This window comes from Mus caroli, unplaced genomic scaffold (genome assembly GCF_978045245.1).
Source record: "Mus caroli unplaced genomic scaffold, Mus_caroli_1 scaffold_16, whole genome shotgun sequence".
Classification (NCBI taxonomy): Eukaryota; Metazoa; Chordata; class Mammalia; order Rodentia; family Muridae; genus Mus; species Mus caroli.
In genome coordinates this window covers 13,025,608-13,039,019 of record NW_028227271.1, presented here as the reverse complement: position 1 = coordinate 13,039,019, position 13,412 = coordinate 13,025,608, and the positions used below count along the sequence as shown (strand labels likewise).

The 13,412-nt window shown below is 40.9% G+C and overlaps 1 protein-coding gene across 1 annotated transcript in view; it reads right to left on the bottom strand.

Moving 5' to 3' along the window:
* Positions 1-12,724, bottom strand: part of Abcd2 (ATP binding cassette subfamily D member 2) — a 48,547-nt gene extending 35,823 nt beyond the window's left edge. The window contains exons 1-3 of the mRNA XM_021183973.3: positions 11,316-12,724; positions 9,473-9,653; positions 2,888-3,009 (exon numbers count right to left, since the gene is read on the bottom strand). Coding sequence (XP_021039632.1) covers positions 2,888-3,009; positions 9,473-9,653; positions 11,316-12,254 — 1,242 coding nt within the window. The 5' untranslated portion in view covers positions 12,255-12,724. The remainder of the gene's footprint in view (positions 1-2,887; positions 3,010-9,472; positions 9,654-11,315) is intronic.
* Between the last annotated feature and the right edge of the window lie 688 nt (positions 12,725-13,412).

Sequence of the window (13,412 nt, the reverse complement as noted above, 5' to 3'; positions counted from 1 at the left end):
ATGCCTCCGTGGATATGCATAATTATTCAAAAAAAACTTGAAACAGATCAATGACACTAGCTCTAATTCTATTTATTAGTTACACTTTCAAAAGCAAACAATTCATTCAGCTATATGTGTTGTCCCCAAATATAACCTGAAGCATTTTTTTCCTAAAAACATAAGCAGCATCAATGAGCCTGTGTGTTTAAGGCACATGTGGATATGAATACCGTAAATAGCAGAAAAAAAATACTTGCTTTTTCTTATTTAAAAATTAATGTCTTCAACCCAAATATTGCCAAAGTTCCTGTTTGGGCAGAAGACTATATGTGCTAGAGGGCACAGGTTGCGAAAGCAAGCCCGGTGAGAGGCGCTTGGATCTTCTCAGCATTAGCCCCACATTCTAGCTTCTTTCCAAGCCTAATGTGATCTAAATGCTCAAGGAAAACTATAAATACATGATTTTTTTTTTAGCTAAGATTAAGAGATGCTTTACTTCACAAAGCTTCACAGAAAGATGCTTTGCTCTGGTCCCGCCAGCTGTCCATCTGGGTCAAGCTCCTGCTGTTTCTCGATTATTCCAGAACAGCTTGCTTTGGGAGAAAGGGGGGAGACCTTGAAAGGTGACTTGTCTTATCCATATCATTTGCCTCAGCAAAAGAACTGGAAACCTGACACCGTTAAGTATGCATGTCCTTACCGTCATATGTAGATTAACCCACAGATGCCAGCAGATGGCCACAGAGCTCTTTGTGCATAAAGCTTAAACTATAATGAATAGGTGTTAGTGTCACAGGCCGTGGACAGAAGGGAAAGCTATAATTTGACCATTTATTGCTGTATTTTGATGTTATAGCTATCTAAAGGACGACTTCTAGATGTTATCAGAAAGAAAGTCTTGAGCTCTTAAGTAGGGGCAAAAAGAGGGATGGTTTAACAAAATACAGATATAAAAGAAACTTGGGTGTCTTAGGATTTCCACTGATGTGGTAAAACACCATAACCAAAGGCAACCTGAGGCAGAGAGGGTTTATTTTTTCTTACAGCTCAAAGGTCACACTCTGTCACTGAGGGAAGTCAGGGCAGAAAGTCAAGGCAGGAAGTGAAGTGGAGGCCATGAAGGACTGATGTTCACAGCCTTGTTCCCATGGCATGCTCAGTGTACTTTCTTAGACAACTCAGGACCTGCTCAGGAGTAGCAGGTGGCACTAGCCACGTACAGTGGCCTAGGCCTTCCACATCAAGTATTAGCCAGTCTGATACTCCACACAGACTTGCCTACAGGCCAGTCTTATTGGAGGTATTGTTTAAATTAAGTTTCCCTGTTTCCAGTTATGGCCAGCTTTGTGTCAGGTTGACATAAGCCAAGCAGCACATTGGGCAAACATAAATACTGGCATAGAAAAACAAAAAACAAAAAACAAAGATTACTGAGAGATTCAAAAGGAGCAGGAAGCAATGGGTAAGTAGACTAGGGTAGACATGGGAATGTCTATAAAAGCTAAGAGCATAAGACAGAGTGCTTTGGGACACCAGGGGTTTGTGGTAGAATGTCAAATCCTGAATGAAGAGGAAACTCTGTTCCCCTGGAGCGAGTAGAGAAGACAATGATTTCTTTGCCTGGCTTAGCAGACGGCTTCTAAGAGTGCGCCTTCTTAGATTCAAAGCATACAAAGTTAGGAGATGTAAAGTCATTTTTATCACTGGAGATAATGTAGGATCGTTACGTGGCAGTCCTTCTGTGACGTAACATGTTGAGAAGTGAGGTTGGGTGATGTTTTTGTTCTTTAATTTTAATAATAATTTAAAATAATAATAATTTTAATGATAATTTCAATATTAAAATGAATTACATGGAAAAAGTTGTCTCCGAAACTAGGTCTTCAGATGATTAAAATTACTGTTTGAATTTTTAAAAGATGAGTACTTTCAATAAGTGGTACTGAACCATGGGTTTCTGGTGAAAATTAAAATCCAGTTCAATAGATCAGTTCTGTAAGAAACTCAGAAGCCTTGAAACAGTATCACATTCTGTACTTTAGTTAATTTGAGAGATAAATTTACAATGGTACTCTAGCAATTCATTTGGTTTTATTATCTACCAAATTAATTAATAGAATTTTAGAAATATCTGAATTGCCCAGTCGTTTTGATCTTAACCTAGTGGTAGCTACAGGTATTTTTTTCAATATTCTTTAAACAATACTTATTAGCCACATACCTAAGTATTAGAATGGATGGTGGAAATAGAAAGATGAGTATCACAGCCCCTCTCAGAGAGCTCGGGTCGGATTCAGGGGAAAGAACCATGTTGTAGTGACGTGAGAGAGACAGAGAAGCCCATCCAGATGTTTCAAAGATGGGGAGAAGAAGCAGAATCATGTGACTTGGTGAGACTTCATCAATGGAGGATGAACAGAGTTTGCAAGATAGAAAGCTGGGATTATTAACTAACACCCATCGAGGGTTGAAATGCATTGACCTAAATATCCCACATTATGAACTTTCAACACCCTACCAAGTCATTGCTGTCACGACTCCAATTTACAAGAACGGGACCAGGGACACAGATAAGCAAGAAGTTTGAGGAGACCATGGGATTTGTAAAGGATGGAATCTGAATGTAGATGAAGCAGGGGCCCTCGAGGCCACACAAGAGCAATTGTTTTCCTCTTCATTTAAAAGAAAGAAAAGTCATCCTTGTAAGCAGGAATAAGAAAGAAACACCTCACTTCGGAGTTGCTTCCCTTGACATCGGTTATACACTTGGCAGTTTTGAGGAGGCGGGGTGGGGTGGGGGGGAGAAACCTGCTTCTAAAATTGCTGTGCATATTTCATAATTTACACTTTGCTTTATTTTCAGATGTATTCATATTTTAAGCAAATCTGCCAGAAATTAGAATACCTCTTTGTATGAAGACATAATCCTTTCAATTGCATCAGCTCCAGAGGCCAATAAGTTCCGGGCAGTGGTAAAGGCCTCTGTCCGATCGCTAACCATAGCCTGCTTTGGACCATCCTCCAGAGCTATGAGAAAAATCACAAAACTGTTCAGTTTTTTTCCCCCCAAGTACCTGTCTTATTTAATATCAATTAAATGATGACTAAACTAATAACATTTTATAACTATCAGCAATTTCCTAGATCTATACTTAATTATTATATTATTAAATATAATAAATACCACATGTGCATTGGCTTTTATTAGAACTTTCCTTTGACAGTGTATTTTTAGAACAATAGTTAGCACGAATAAATCTATCAGGTTATTCCCTTCCAGCTTCCTTTCCACTTTTCCCGTATCCACCCTCCCACTAACTATTACAACTGTGTAACAACCTCAGTGTGACAGTGTGACAGTCTCAGAGAAAGTCCTCACTTGAGTGGGCTGCAACAATGACCCAGTAATGTGCCCTCTGTGTGGGTGTGAGGACCCAAGTGTGGACTTCCTGTACTCCTACTGTTTAAAAGAACTCTGGGCATAGTGCTCACTTTAGCACTGGAGGAATAGGAGGGTCTCTGGAGCAAACTCGCTGGCCAGCAAAAATCAATGAGTCTCGGGGTTTAAAAGAAGAAAGGTGGGGGAAGAGGTTGCTGTTGAGATAGCTCAGCGGGTAAAGTCACTTGCTACCAAGCCTAATTCCTGAGTTTGAGCCCCAGAACCTACATGGGATGAGACAACCAACTCCCAAAAGCTGTCCTCTTACCTCCACATGCATGATGTGGTATATAATTGCCTGCATTCAAAAATACACAGTGACACACACAGTAATAAATGTATGTATACACATATGATATTTTTAAATGATAAAACCTATTGTTTTAAAAATTAAAAGTAAATAAACTAATAGTGGAGAGTTATCTCTCAAGAGACCCCCGACATTGACTTCTCGTCTTCGTACACACGCACCAATGTGCACACATGCACTCAGATGCACATATGCACAGGCTCGTTCAAACACATATATACACCATATGCCCACACACTTACAGCAACCTATTAACAAGAGTAAAAAAATATATGGCATGGTTTCTTTAACATATCTGGCCCTCATAATTTTGATATTTTTCTCCTTTCCCACACATTCATCTTTCTTTAGCTCTTAAAGCCCTTCTCTGTCAGTCCCTTGGAATTTACACATTTGATTCTTCTCACTCCTTAGTCCAAACTGACATAGCCTTGTGATCCTCAGCTTCGCCCTCCTGGGTACCAGGGTTACAGGTGTAGCACGTGCTTGGCACTACTTTCAAAATACATTTAGAAACTATGCAGGGGCCTAGCAAACACAGGAGTGGATGCTCACAGTCAGCTATTGGATGTATCACAGGGCTCCCAATGGAGAAGCTAGAGAAAGTACCCAAGGAGCTAAAGGGATCTGCAACCCTATAGTTGGAACAACATGATGAACTAACCAGTACCCCGGAGCTCTTGTCTCTAGCTGCATATGTATCGAAAGATGGCCTAGTCGGCCATCACTGGAAAGAGAGGCCCATTGGACTTGCAAACTTTATATGCCCCAATATAGGGGAATGCCAGGGCCAAAAGAATGGGAATGGGAGGGTAGGGAAGTGGGGGGCGGTATGGGGAACTTTTGGGATAGCATTGGAAATGTAATTGAGGAAAATATGTAATAAAAAAAAATAGAAGGTTGTCACAAAAAAAATAAATCTTTAAAACACAACTGAAAAAAAAATACATTTAAACGCAAAGTGAGATGCACTTAACAAAAAGAGAAGGCCTACGGGATTCTCAACCAGCTACCAAAATAGTGAGTTCCGCCTGAGCTCAAACTAAGAAAAGGCTTGGGTTTTCACCATCTGGCTAACCTGAATGCTGGATTTTCTGAATGTGGGTTAAAAAGGGCTTACCTTTCACTGGTAACCTCTGTCAAGAAAGAAGCAATTACACAGAGGGATAAAGGTTGATATGAAATTATAGCTCCCACGTTGCTTTGGCAGATTAATGCCTTCTGGGTTTTCTCCATGCTTTGGGCAACAAAATAAGTATCTTGCCACAGTGTGTAATTTTTAAACTGCCCTGTTCTTTTATAGGCATTATGGAAGAAGGCGCCAGTAACGTTAGTCCTGCAGGTAGCTGTCAACTGCCTGACCTCTCGATAAGGCCAGATCGCTTAGTGTCACATATGAATCCGTGACCTAAACTGCTCACCTATTCATTTCTCAGCATGACTTGACTCTCTGGTGAAGAACAACGTCACCACTAACACGTTTCCCTCTGCAATCTGTCTTTCTCTTAGTACAGAGAAAGGGATACATAGCCTTAAAGTGATAAACAGAAGAATAATCAAATACGTGTATGTTTCCCTTTCAGTGATTGGCTCATCAGTTCCTCCTGTCAATGTACAGAGCTAGTTTCAATATGGTGACTGTGGTCCAGGAGGAAAGGCAGCAGGATGCCAGGAGTTGCATAGTGTCTCCCATCCCTGCGCCTCCTGTGTGAAGTTCGACAATCCAGGACCTCTAGATTAGAGCCACTGAGGCCCTCTTCTGAAGAGAAAACCAGCATGCTTCTAGAAGCAATTTTTGTTTTAAATATAAGTAGTCTATCCTAACATTCATTTGACATTGTAAAGGAGTGGCCCAGTACAATCTGCAACAGAGCTGCTTATCTTTTTCTCCCATGGATAAAAATCATACAGATTCTTTCTCCAAACCCAGTGATTCTCAACCTTCTTAAGGTTGGGACCCTGGAACACAGTTCTTCATGTTGTGGTGACCCTCAAGCAGAAAATTATTTTCGTTGCTACTACTGTCATTTTGATGCTGTTATGAATTGTAATGTAAATATTGGATTTGCAGGGTGTTGGATAGGTGACCCCTGTGAAAGGTCATTCAGGTCCCAAAGGGGTCGTGTGGAGAACCACTGGCCTAAACAGTTCCTACTTCTGACTTCCTAGTTCCTCGCCCCTTTCAACAACAGTAATGATACCAGCCAATGGCCGTTAACCACTCCATAGGAGCAGGCGCCATACTGAGCTTAGCACTGATCTTTAGGACAATCCTGCTAACATTCCCTATTTTCGATAGGAGGGATTTGTACCCCAGAAAATAAGAATGACCTTCTCAGGGTCACTTGTAAGCAGAACTGCTCTCTTCCCAGAGCCCATAGGCTGGGAATATAATAAACACTGACACGAGCCGACACTTGACTTTCTACTACTCACAAAGCGCTATTTCGAAGCATACCTGTACATTATAACTTCACAGCAGCTCTGAATGATACGTACCACTATCCACACAGTTAAGTAAACTAAGGCCTATACATTTACATAGTCCCCTCAAAGCTTGGTGAACTAGTCCATCAGGACAAGGTTTCCCCTCCTCTCTTTCTATCCCCACCCCAAACCCATTTCTCCCTCGATATTATTTATCCTCTTTTTCTCTTTGCTACTCTGTTTCATACTTTGAAAATTTTATTATATATTTTTAACTATGTATGTATGTATGTATGTATGTGGGGGCAGGCAGGTCTGTGCGTGTGAGGAGAGATGCTGCCCAAGCAGACCAGAAAAGGAACCCTGCAGCTAGGGATACAACCACCTGTGAGCTACTCAGCAGAGGTGTTGGGAACTAACCCCCAGTGCCCTGTAAGCAGCGAGTGCTCTTAACCACTGGGCAGTGTCTCAGCCATTGATTGACTCACTAACCCCCTTTAGACCCCTTTCCTCCCCACCCCCTACCACTTTCTTATGCCTTGAAATATAGTATCATGCAATTATTTTATCTGTAACACAAGAGGCAACTAAGTGATTAAGTTTAAATTATGTATATTTTCTGAGACAGGGCCTTTTCTACATAACTCTAGTAGTCCTGGAACTCGCTTTGTAGATTCAGGGTGTTCCAGAAATCTACCTGACTCTCCCTCCAGAGTGCTGGGATTAAAGGCTTGCACCACCAGACCTGGCCTTAAATTAAAATTTAAGACTAGATTAGAGAATATGACCTATAATTCCTAGGTCTGAAACCTGAAACTGATCTCAGTATATGAAAAAAAAAGAATCATTTTCACTGAGTGAAATGGGATTGTCACTTGGGGAGGTCACCAGGAGTCAGATATATTTAGTAGCCTGAGCACATGTTCACTCACAGCAACTTTCAGTTCTACAGACTTTGAAACATTCTCAAGTATCCTTCCGCAGATGGGTCCTTTTGTCTTCCGAGGGGCGCTTCAGTTGCCCACATCTGCAAGATGTTGTTTGGAACGAGCTTTTGCACTATACTTTGTCTCACTTCCAATTGAATCATCAGATGTTCTCCCCCGCCCCTCGCCCCCCAAGCTGGTATTATCAGTGTTTGTAGGATTTATTTTTAGACACCTCATTACCTCTTGGTAAGTGAGCTAGTTAGTTTCATGGTGTACATGTTTACTTCTTACTAACCTCTGTGGGGTTAATTTGTCACCATTAATAGCTACATTTTTTTTTCTATTCTGTGTGGATTACACCAGGGGTTTCTAATAAGACCAGACACTGCCAACGACATTGTAGTATAATCTTGTGGGCATTGTATCTAATGTAGATTATATATGGAACCTTTTGATGAATGTTATTAGTTTAAGAAATAGCTTTTTAATTTATATTTTGTCAAATTTCCTAGCAAATCTTAAGGGTGTGCATTTTTCAGTAGTTTCTTCTCCTTTTTGTTTTTGTTTTTTTTTTTTCTGTAAAAATTCCTTTGGAAAAGTAGTTCTTTCTTTTCAAAAGGATTTTGTCATGAATACTATTACTAAGAGTATCTTTTACAATAGAAATTTCAAATGATTTCTTGGTAAATGTGAACACATAAATCCAGATAAAACACAATTTCCACAGTTCCTATTTGGCAGTTTACTTGTGGAGTATATTCGGTATGTGGTTAGTGCCCTCCGCAAAGAAACACTGACAGGTCATAGTTCCCCTAAATGAACATATTTAGCTTAATAATGACTCAAATAGACTTTTTAAAAATAAAAATGAACTAAACCACTGAAGCAACTTTAAAAATTTACATTTTCATGTGTTCTTATTATTACCTTAAGCAATAGGCATTAAGATTTAACTGGAAACAACTATAAAAGACTCCAAATTCTCCTACATTATTCTAAGTGTTGTCTTCCTTCAGTTTTCTAACAACAGCTACCACACGTCAGGCACAACAGCTCTGTCCTTCATAAGCATCTCTGTGCTAAGTCTCAAAAACCTCTCTGAGGTGGCCTTTCCTGTTTTACTTTTCCAGAAGAGGGACCCAAGGCTTGGGAGAGGCCGACGTGACGAAGAGAGCCTCGGTAGGAATCACTGGGGCCAAGTGTGAAATCAAACTCCGTTACTCTCCAAAGTCTGCTTTTGGCTCACTCCTAAATTTTTGATCAAGTAGTTTCTAAAGAGGGAGTATATTTAATTTTTTGAGAACAGAAAATTCATCAGCTACAGCTATTCTTTCTTATCTGTGGGAGATGGGGAGACTGGTTGAGGGACCCTGAAGAGTCTGAGATCTACCTATGCCAAGTTGCTTAGAGAAATCACTGGAGTGATTACAGGGTTTATATCATCCCGTGTTCTTTAAGTATCTCCAGGTTATCTGCACTACTTCATGTGTTGCAAAGGCTATGGGAACAGTCGCTACAGTGAGCTCTGTAGAGAATAAAAGGTATGTGTTGATCATGGACAGATTTTTCTCTGTTTTTGCTTTAGACTCCGTTTTCTGCTCTGTGCTTGGCTGAATTCTCGAATATGAACCTATGAAAGCTGAACTCTAACTGTAACCCCTTCATTCCTGCCAGTAAAGACTCATACAGAGTCTTCATACAGAGAGAGCACCACGACATTGTCTCTCTTCCTTACCTTTCTTAGTTATACCCAAGGGGGGGGGGGATGTTGGTAAAAACTGTAGAGACAGGGATAGGATCGAATTAGGTAACTGCATCTTGCTAAGTCCCATCCCCTAAACACCACCAAATCATGTAATGGGGAGATGCCTATATTACTACAAATAGAGGAGAACCCATTCCAGCATGATTACATGCACCCTGAAATAGCATTTCTGCTTATCTAAAATAGCCAATCAGCTTTCAAATCACAAATCAGGATAGATTCGGTTTATATTAAGCATATAAGGAAACTTATATGCTTAATTCTCTGGGATGTTAAGAACAAACCATGAGGTATGCCTATGTCATAGTCTTTCTGAAAATACGGATTTGATTTGTGGTTAAATGTAAACTGAAAAGTCATTGAGCAGTATAATTGAAATTGCTCCAGGTAGACTTCTAGAGATACCATGTCACAGACCTTCTTGGTAAGGTCCCTTGAGCTACCTGTTGCTTCTTTCATACTGGTGGTCTGATTATTGAATGTTAAAACCTGTCACCGTTTCTGAGTACAAGTAGCAACAGAGACTGGCTGTCTACACAGTAACACACGGGACATGCAATGGCATCTTCAAGAGAAACAATGTTAAGCATCTATTTAAGATTAAGCATGAATGTTATTACCACCATCTGCAAAGCCCGTTGCAGTGATAATGGGTATAGCCACCATAATTAGTCCACAGCTGCTCCACACATACTTCATCAAGAATTGTTCTATCATGATGTACCATAAACGTTTGGATAAAATCAGGTTCATCTGGTAAGCTAAAGCCTTGTAACATTTCTGCAGCTGCTTCATTTCTACCTAAAAAGGGAAAAAAAGATAAGAATAAATCCAGCATGAGCTATGGAAATAAACAGTGGCATTGCATAAGATTCTCTTCCATGATGTAGATATATTATTTTGCTGTTTTTAGTATAGCCATTGTTGATACGTTTCTACAACTAATAAATGTAAATAGATACTAGAATTAGTAATAATTTAGTATTACTTATGAAAACATATTATCTGGTACATGTAATATTGTTTGAAATACACATGAGTGAGACAGGAGCCTAGCTTTAATGGCTAGTGTCAGAACGCTAGCCATTGTTAGTATAATAAGGCATTGGGTATACTTCTCAACAGTTAGAGAGAAAGAAAGAGAGGGAGGGAAAAAGAGGGAGGGAGGGAAAAACTTATACTTTTAGAATCTTAAAATTTAAGATGTTAAAATTAAATAATATTTTATGACAATAAAAGTAAGCCTTGTTAAACCCATATCACTCTTGAGAACACCAAAAATAACCAAAACCAAACACAACGTGTATAATTATACTGTTTTGAACTGGCTTAGTTTCCCAGATTTTGTCTTTTGAGTGAAGAATCTACTAATTTACACTGAGTTCAATGTTTCAAACAAACAAAAACAAACAAACACCATAAATCAGGACACGGCACACAAAGCAAATCCCAAGTAGGAATAGAGGTCCTAAATTAGTTTAGATTTTTTTTCCTTCTGATTGCTTCTGCGATTGAGAAAGAAACAATGATAATTCTTGATGCTTTAAAGGGAACACCATTCTGCTTGGAAATTAAAATACTTCTCTCTATCTTGCCAAACCATTGGTATTGTATTTCAGATGTCCTCACCCCCAATTTATACCATACTCAACATTTTGAAGCCACTATAAGACAACCACGATTTTACATAACTGGGCTAATTATTCGACTGTTGAAGATTGGTACCATTTAAAAATAGCACCGCAGTGCTCCTTCCTACTCCTGTCCTCGCTAATCTTCGTTTTTACTCCTCTCCTAGGCACAATTTAATTATCTCTGTCAAAATGATGTCCTCAGCCAAAGGTAAACGTAATAAAGGCCATTTCACTAGACACTCCTCTACATTTCCTCATCTGCACACCACTCTCATTGATCGGTCTTACAAAACCGTCTGAACTGTTTTTTTCTTTGAAAGCAGTTACCTCCCCCTCCCCACCCCACCCCCAACACAAAAGAACGACAAAGGATACTCCCCTAACATCTCCATCTCAATCCAAAGAAGTTTCCTCTCAGTTCCTAAAAGTGCATTTACTTCCCAATGTGCAGAACCCTTCACCAAGTTAGTACTTGAGTTTTAAGAAAAAGTCTTTGACCTTATTCATGACAGTCATACTCGAGGAACAGAGGCTATGAAGACCACTTACTTAAAAAAAGAATAGACATTTTATTCTCATGAAACTTCAGAGAAGTTTGGAGTCTTTAATTCTTTCCTGGCTGGCTGGCGATTTAAAGGGCTCATGTATTTTAGCATGATTTAGCTACGGAGACGGGGTGGGGGGATGGGGGGGGGGTGGAGTGGGGGGCATGGGGGCTGTAAAATGCTCAGAAAGTGGGTCTGTCAACAAGACAACAGATGGTATCTGGCAGTGCAGTGGCTGCCTGAACAGTCTCACATTTCACCCGTTGCTTCAATGCCTGTCTTACCTTATGTCCTCTGTAGAAGGCAATTTCTTCCACATTGGCTATGATTCGGGAGTGGACATACCGCAGGTAGCCTTTCCTGTGGGCTTCTTCAGCCACCAGCGAACCAAATTTGGGCGAGCAAGCTTTCAGTACTTTAGCAGTGGCATACACGACAAGTCCTGCTAACAGGGTGGGCCCTATAGGGCTTGCTCCTCTGGATGTAGCTGTCCGGATGAGAGTATAGGAGGTTAAAATGACATCTAAAATAGGCTTGGTAAGGTTGGAATACAGGTGAGCCACAGATTGCGAGAACATCATAATGTCTTCGGTAAGAGACTGGTCAGGGTTTGCCAGCCTCCCATCCATATTTATCACCTTATAATAAGTCTGATTTGCGAAATAAGTCTCATAGGCATGGTCTACTAAGCGAGTTCTAAAGGCTAATGCCAGTTTGCACTCCAGGTACCTGATAGCGCTGTTGACAAAGGTAGCGGGGATAGCAATCATAAGCCACTTGATTAATTTGATGATGAAAGTCCGAGGCTTCTTTTCCACGATGCTTTTCACGATTTTCCCATCCAGACCAGCCACATAAATAGAGAGAAATGTTCTTGAGATTAGAGCCACCGAGTGGAGGCAGAGCCACCCCGTTTCAGTGGTCACAAGTTTTGGAAAGAGGATTTTCCGAAGTTCTAGTAGCTGTTTGAAAAAAGCTGCATTTAGTCCCGGCGCAGGTTTTTTACAGATGATCTCCGTGCAATGCAGTATTTCTCTGTTCTCTGCAGGCGGGTAAGCTTCTGCTTTCGCCTTCCTGTGGCCAGGCTGCTTTAAACGCTTGCCAATGATGGGATAGAGGGTTTTCAGAGCATATGCCGCAGCCACCAGGCAGGCAGCCCTTTTAGCAGCACCGGATCTGGTCCATTTCACCCGATAGGCTGCTGCATTTAGCATGTGTATCATTTTTCCAGCTACACAAATGGGTTTCTTTGAAAAGAATTCGTTTTAAAAGCTCATGCTCCGCGGAAAGCCCAGCAAAGGTTTCAGAAGACCCCACAGCCTCCCATGCTCTGCAGCTTGTCTCCTTTACTCTTATTTTGTTCTTCAGTGACGGATGCAGCAAAGCACAAACTCCACCGCATCCTCCGGGGGCGAGTCCCTCAGCAGCCAGAGCTGGCCAGGCTCCACCCACAGGCGTCTCATTGGCTGCGTGGGCGGTGAGACCCTGGACTCCTCGCCTCTTCCCTTTGAACCTTAAAAAACGAAGAGAGAGCCAAAACAAATCCTATACTTAAACAGGAGTTCAGAGAGTTAAATATCTATTTCTGGAGAGGTCGAATGAGGTCAGCTGCTGGAGAACAAACCTTCCCTTAGAGCTACTGAGCATGCTCAGCGGCACTTAGAAACCCTCAGAAGTTTCAGAATATACATCCCGTCTCTAAGATTTCTACAAAGAGGAAGGCAGAGGGAAGGAAGGATTGCAGCAGCTTTAATGAGCCCAGAGAGAAAGAAACAGCGAGAGGAGGGAGGAGCCTCAAGAGGATTAACGGAACCGGCCCAGGGAAAGGAGTCAGACAAGAGAGTGATAACAGCGAGAGGCATAAGACAAAATAGCAAACACGTATCCTTGAGAATGTTTTGTTCAGAAGATGTTGTCCCCCAACCCCTCACTCCCGCCCTTCGCCCTTGTTTCGACTCTCCCCAGATATTCACAGAAACTATTAGATCGGCTGCTGCTATTGTAAATAAGCTGGAGGCGAGCTTGGGTATTACAGAAAACAGTCACCCAGAGCTACACCCTGAGCTCTTCCCCAAGATCCCTTGGTACTAACTTGTCCTGATAATAAAGTTCTTTCTGCTCCACGATTATGTTTAGCAATGTTATCTGACACATTAATATTTGCTTAGAAAGTGACTTAAAAATCTCCCTTGTGTTTTTGTTTGTTTGTTTGTTTGTTTTTGTTTGGAGGTAATTTAAGAATTTAATCAGCTGGGAAATCGAGCTGGGATCCCATGATGGAAAACAATTTTTAGGATGCATTTCTTCAAGACTTTTTTTTTCTTCAAGTTTTTCTTTAGGCTCAGAGATAATCTGCTGGCTTCTTCCTATGAACAACAATC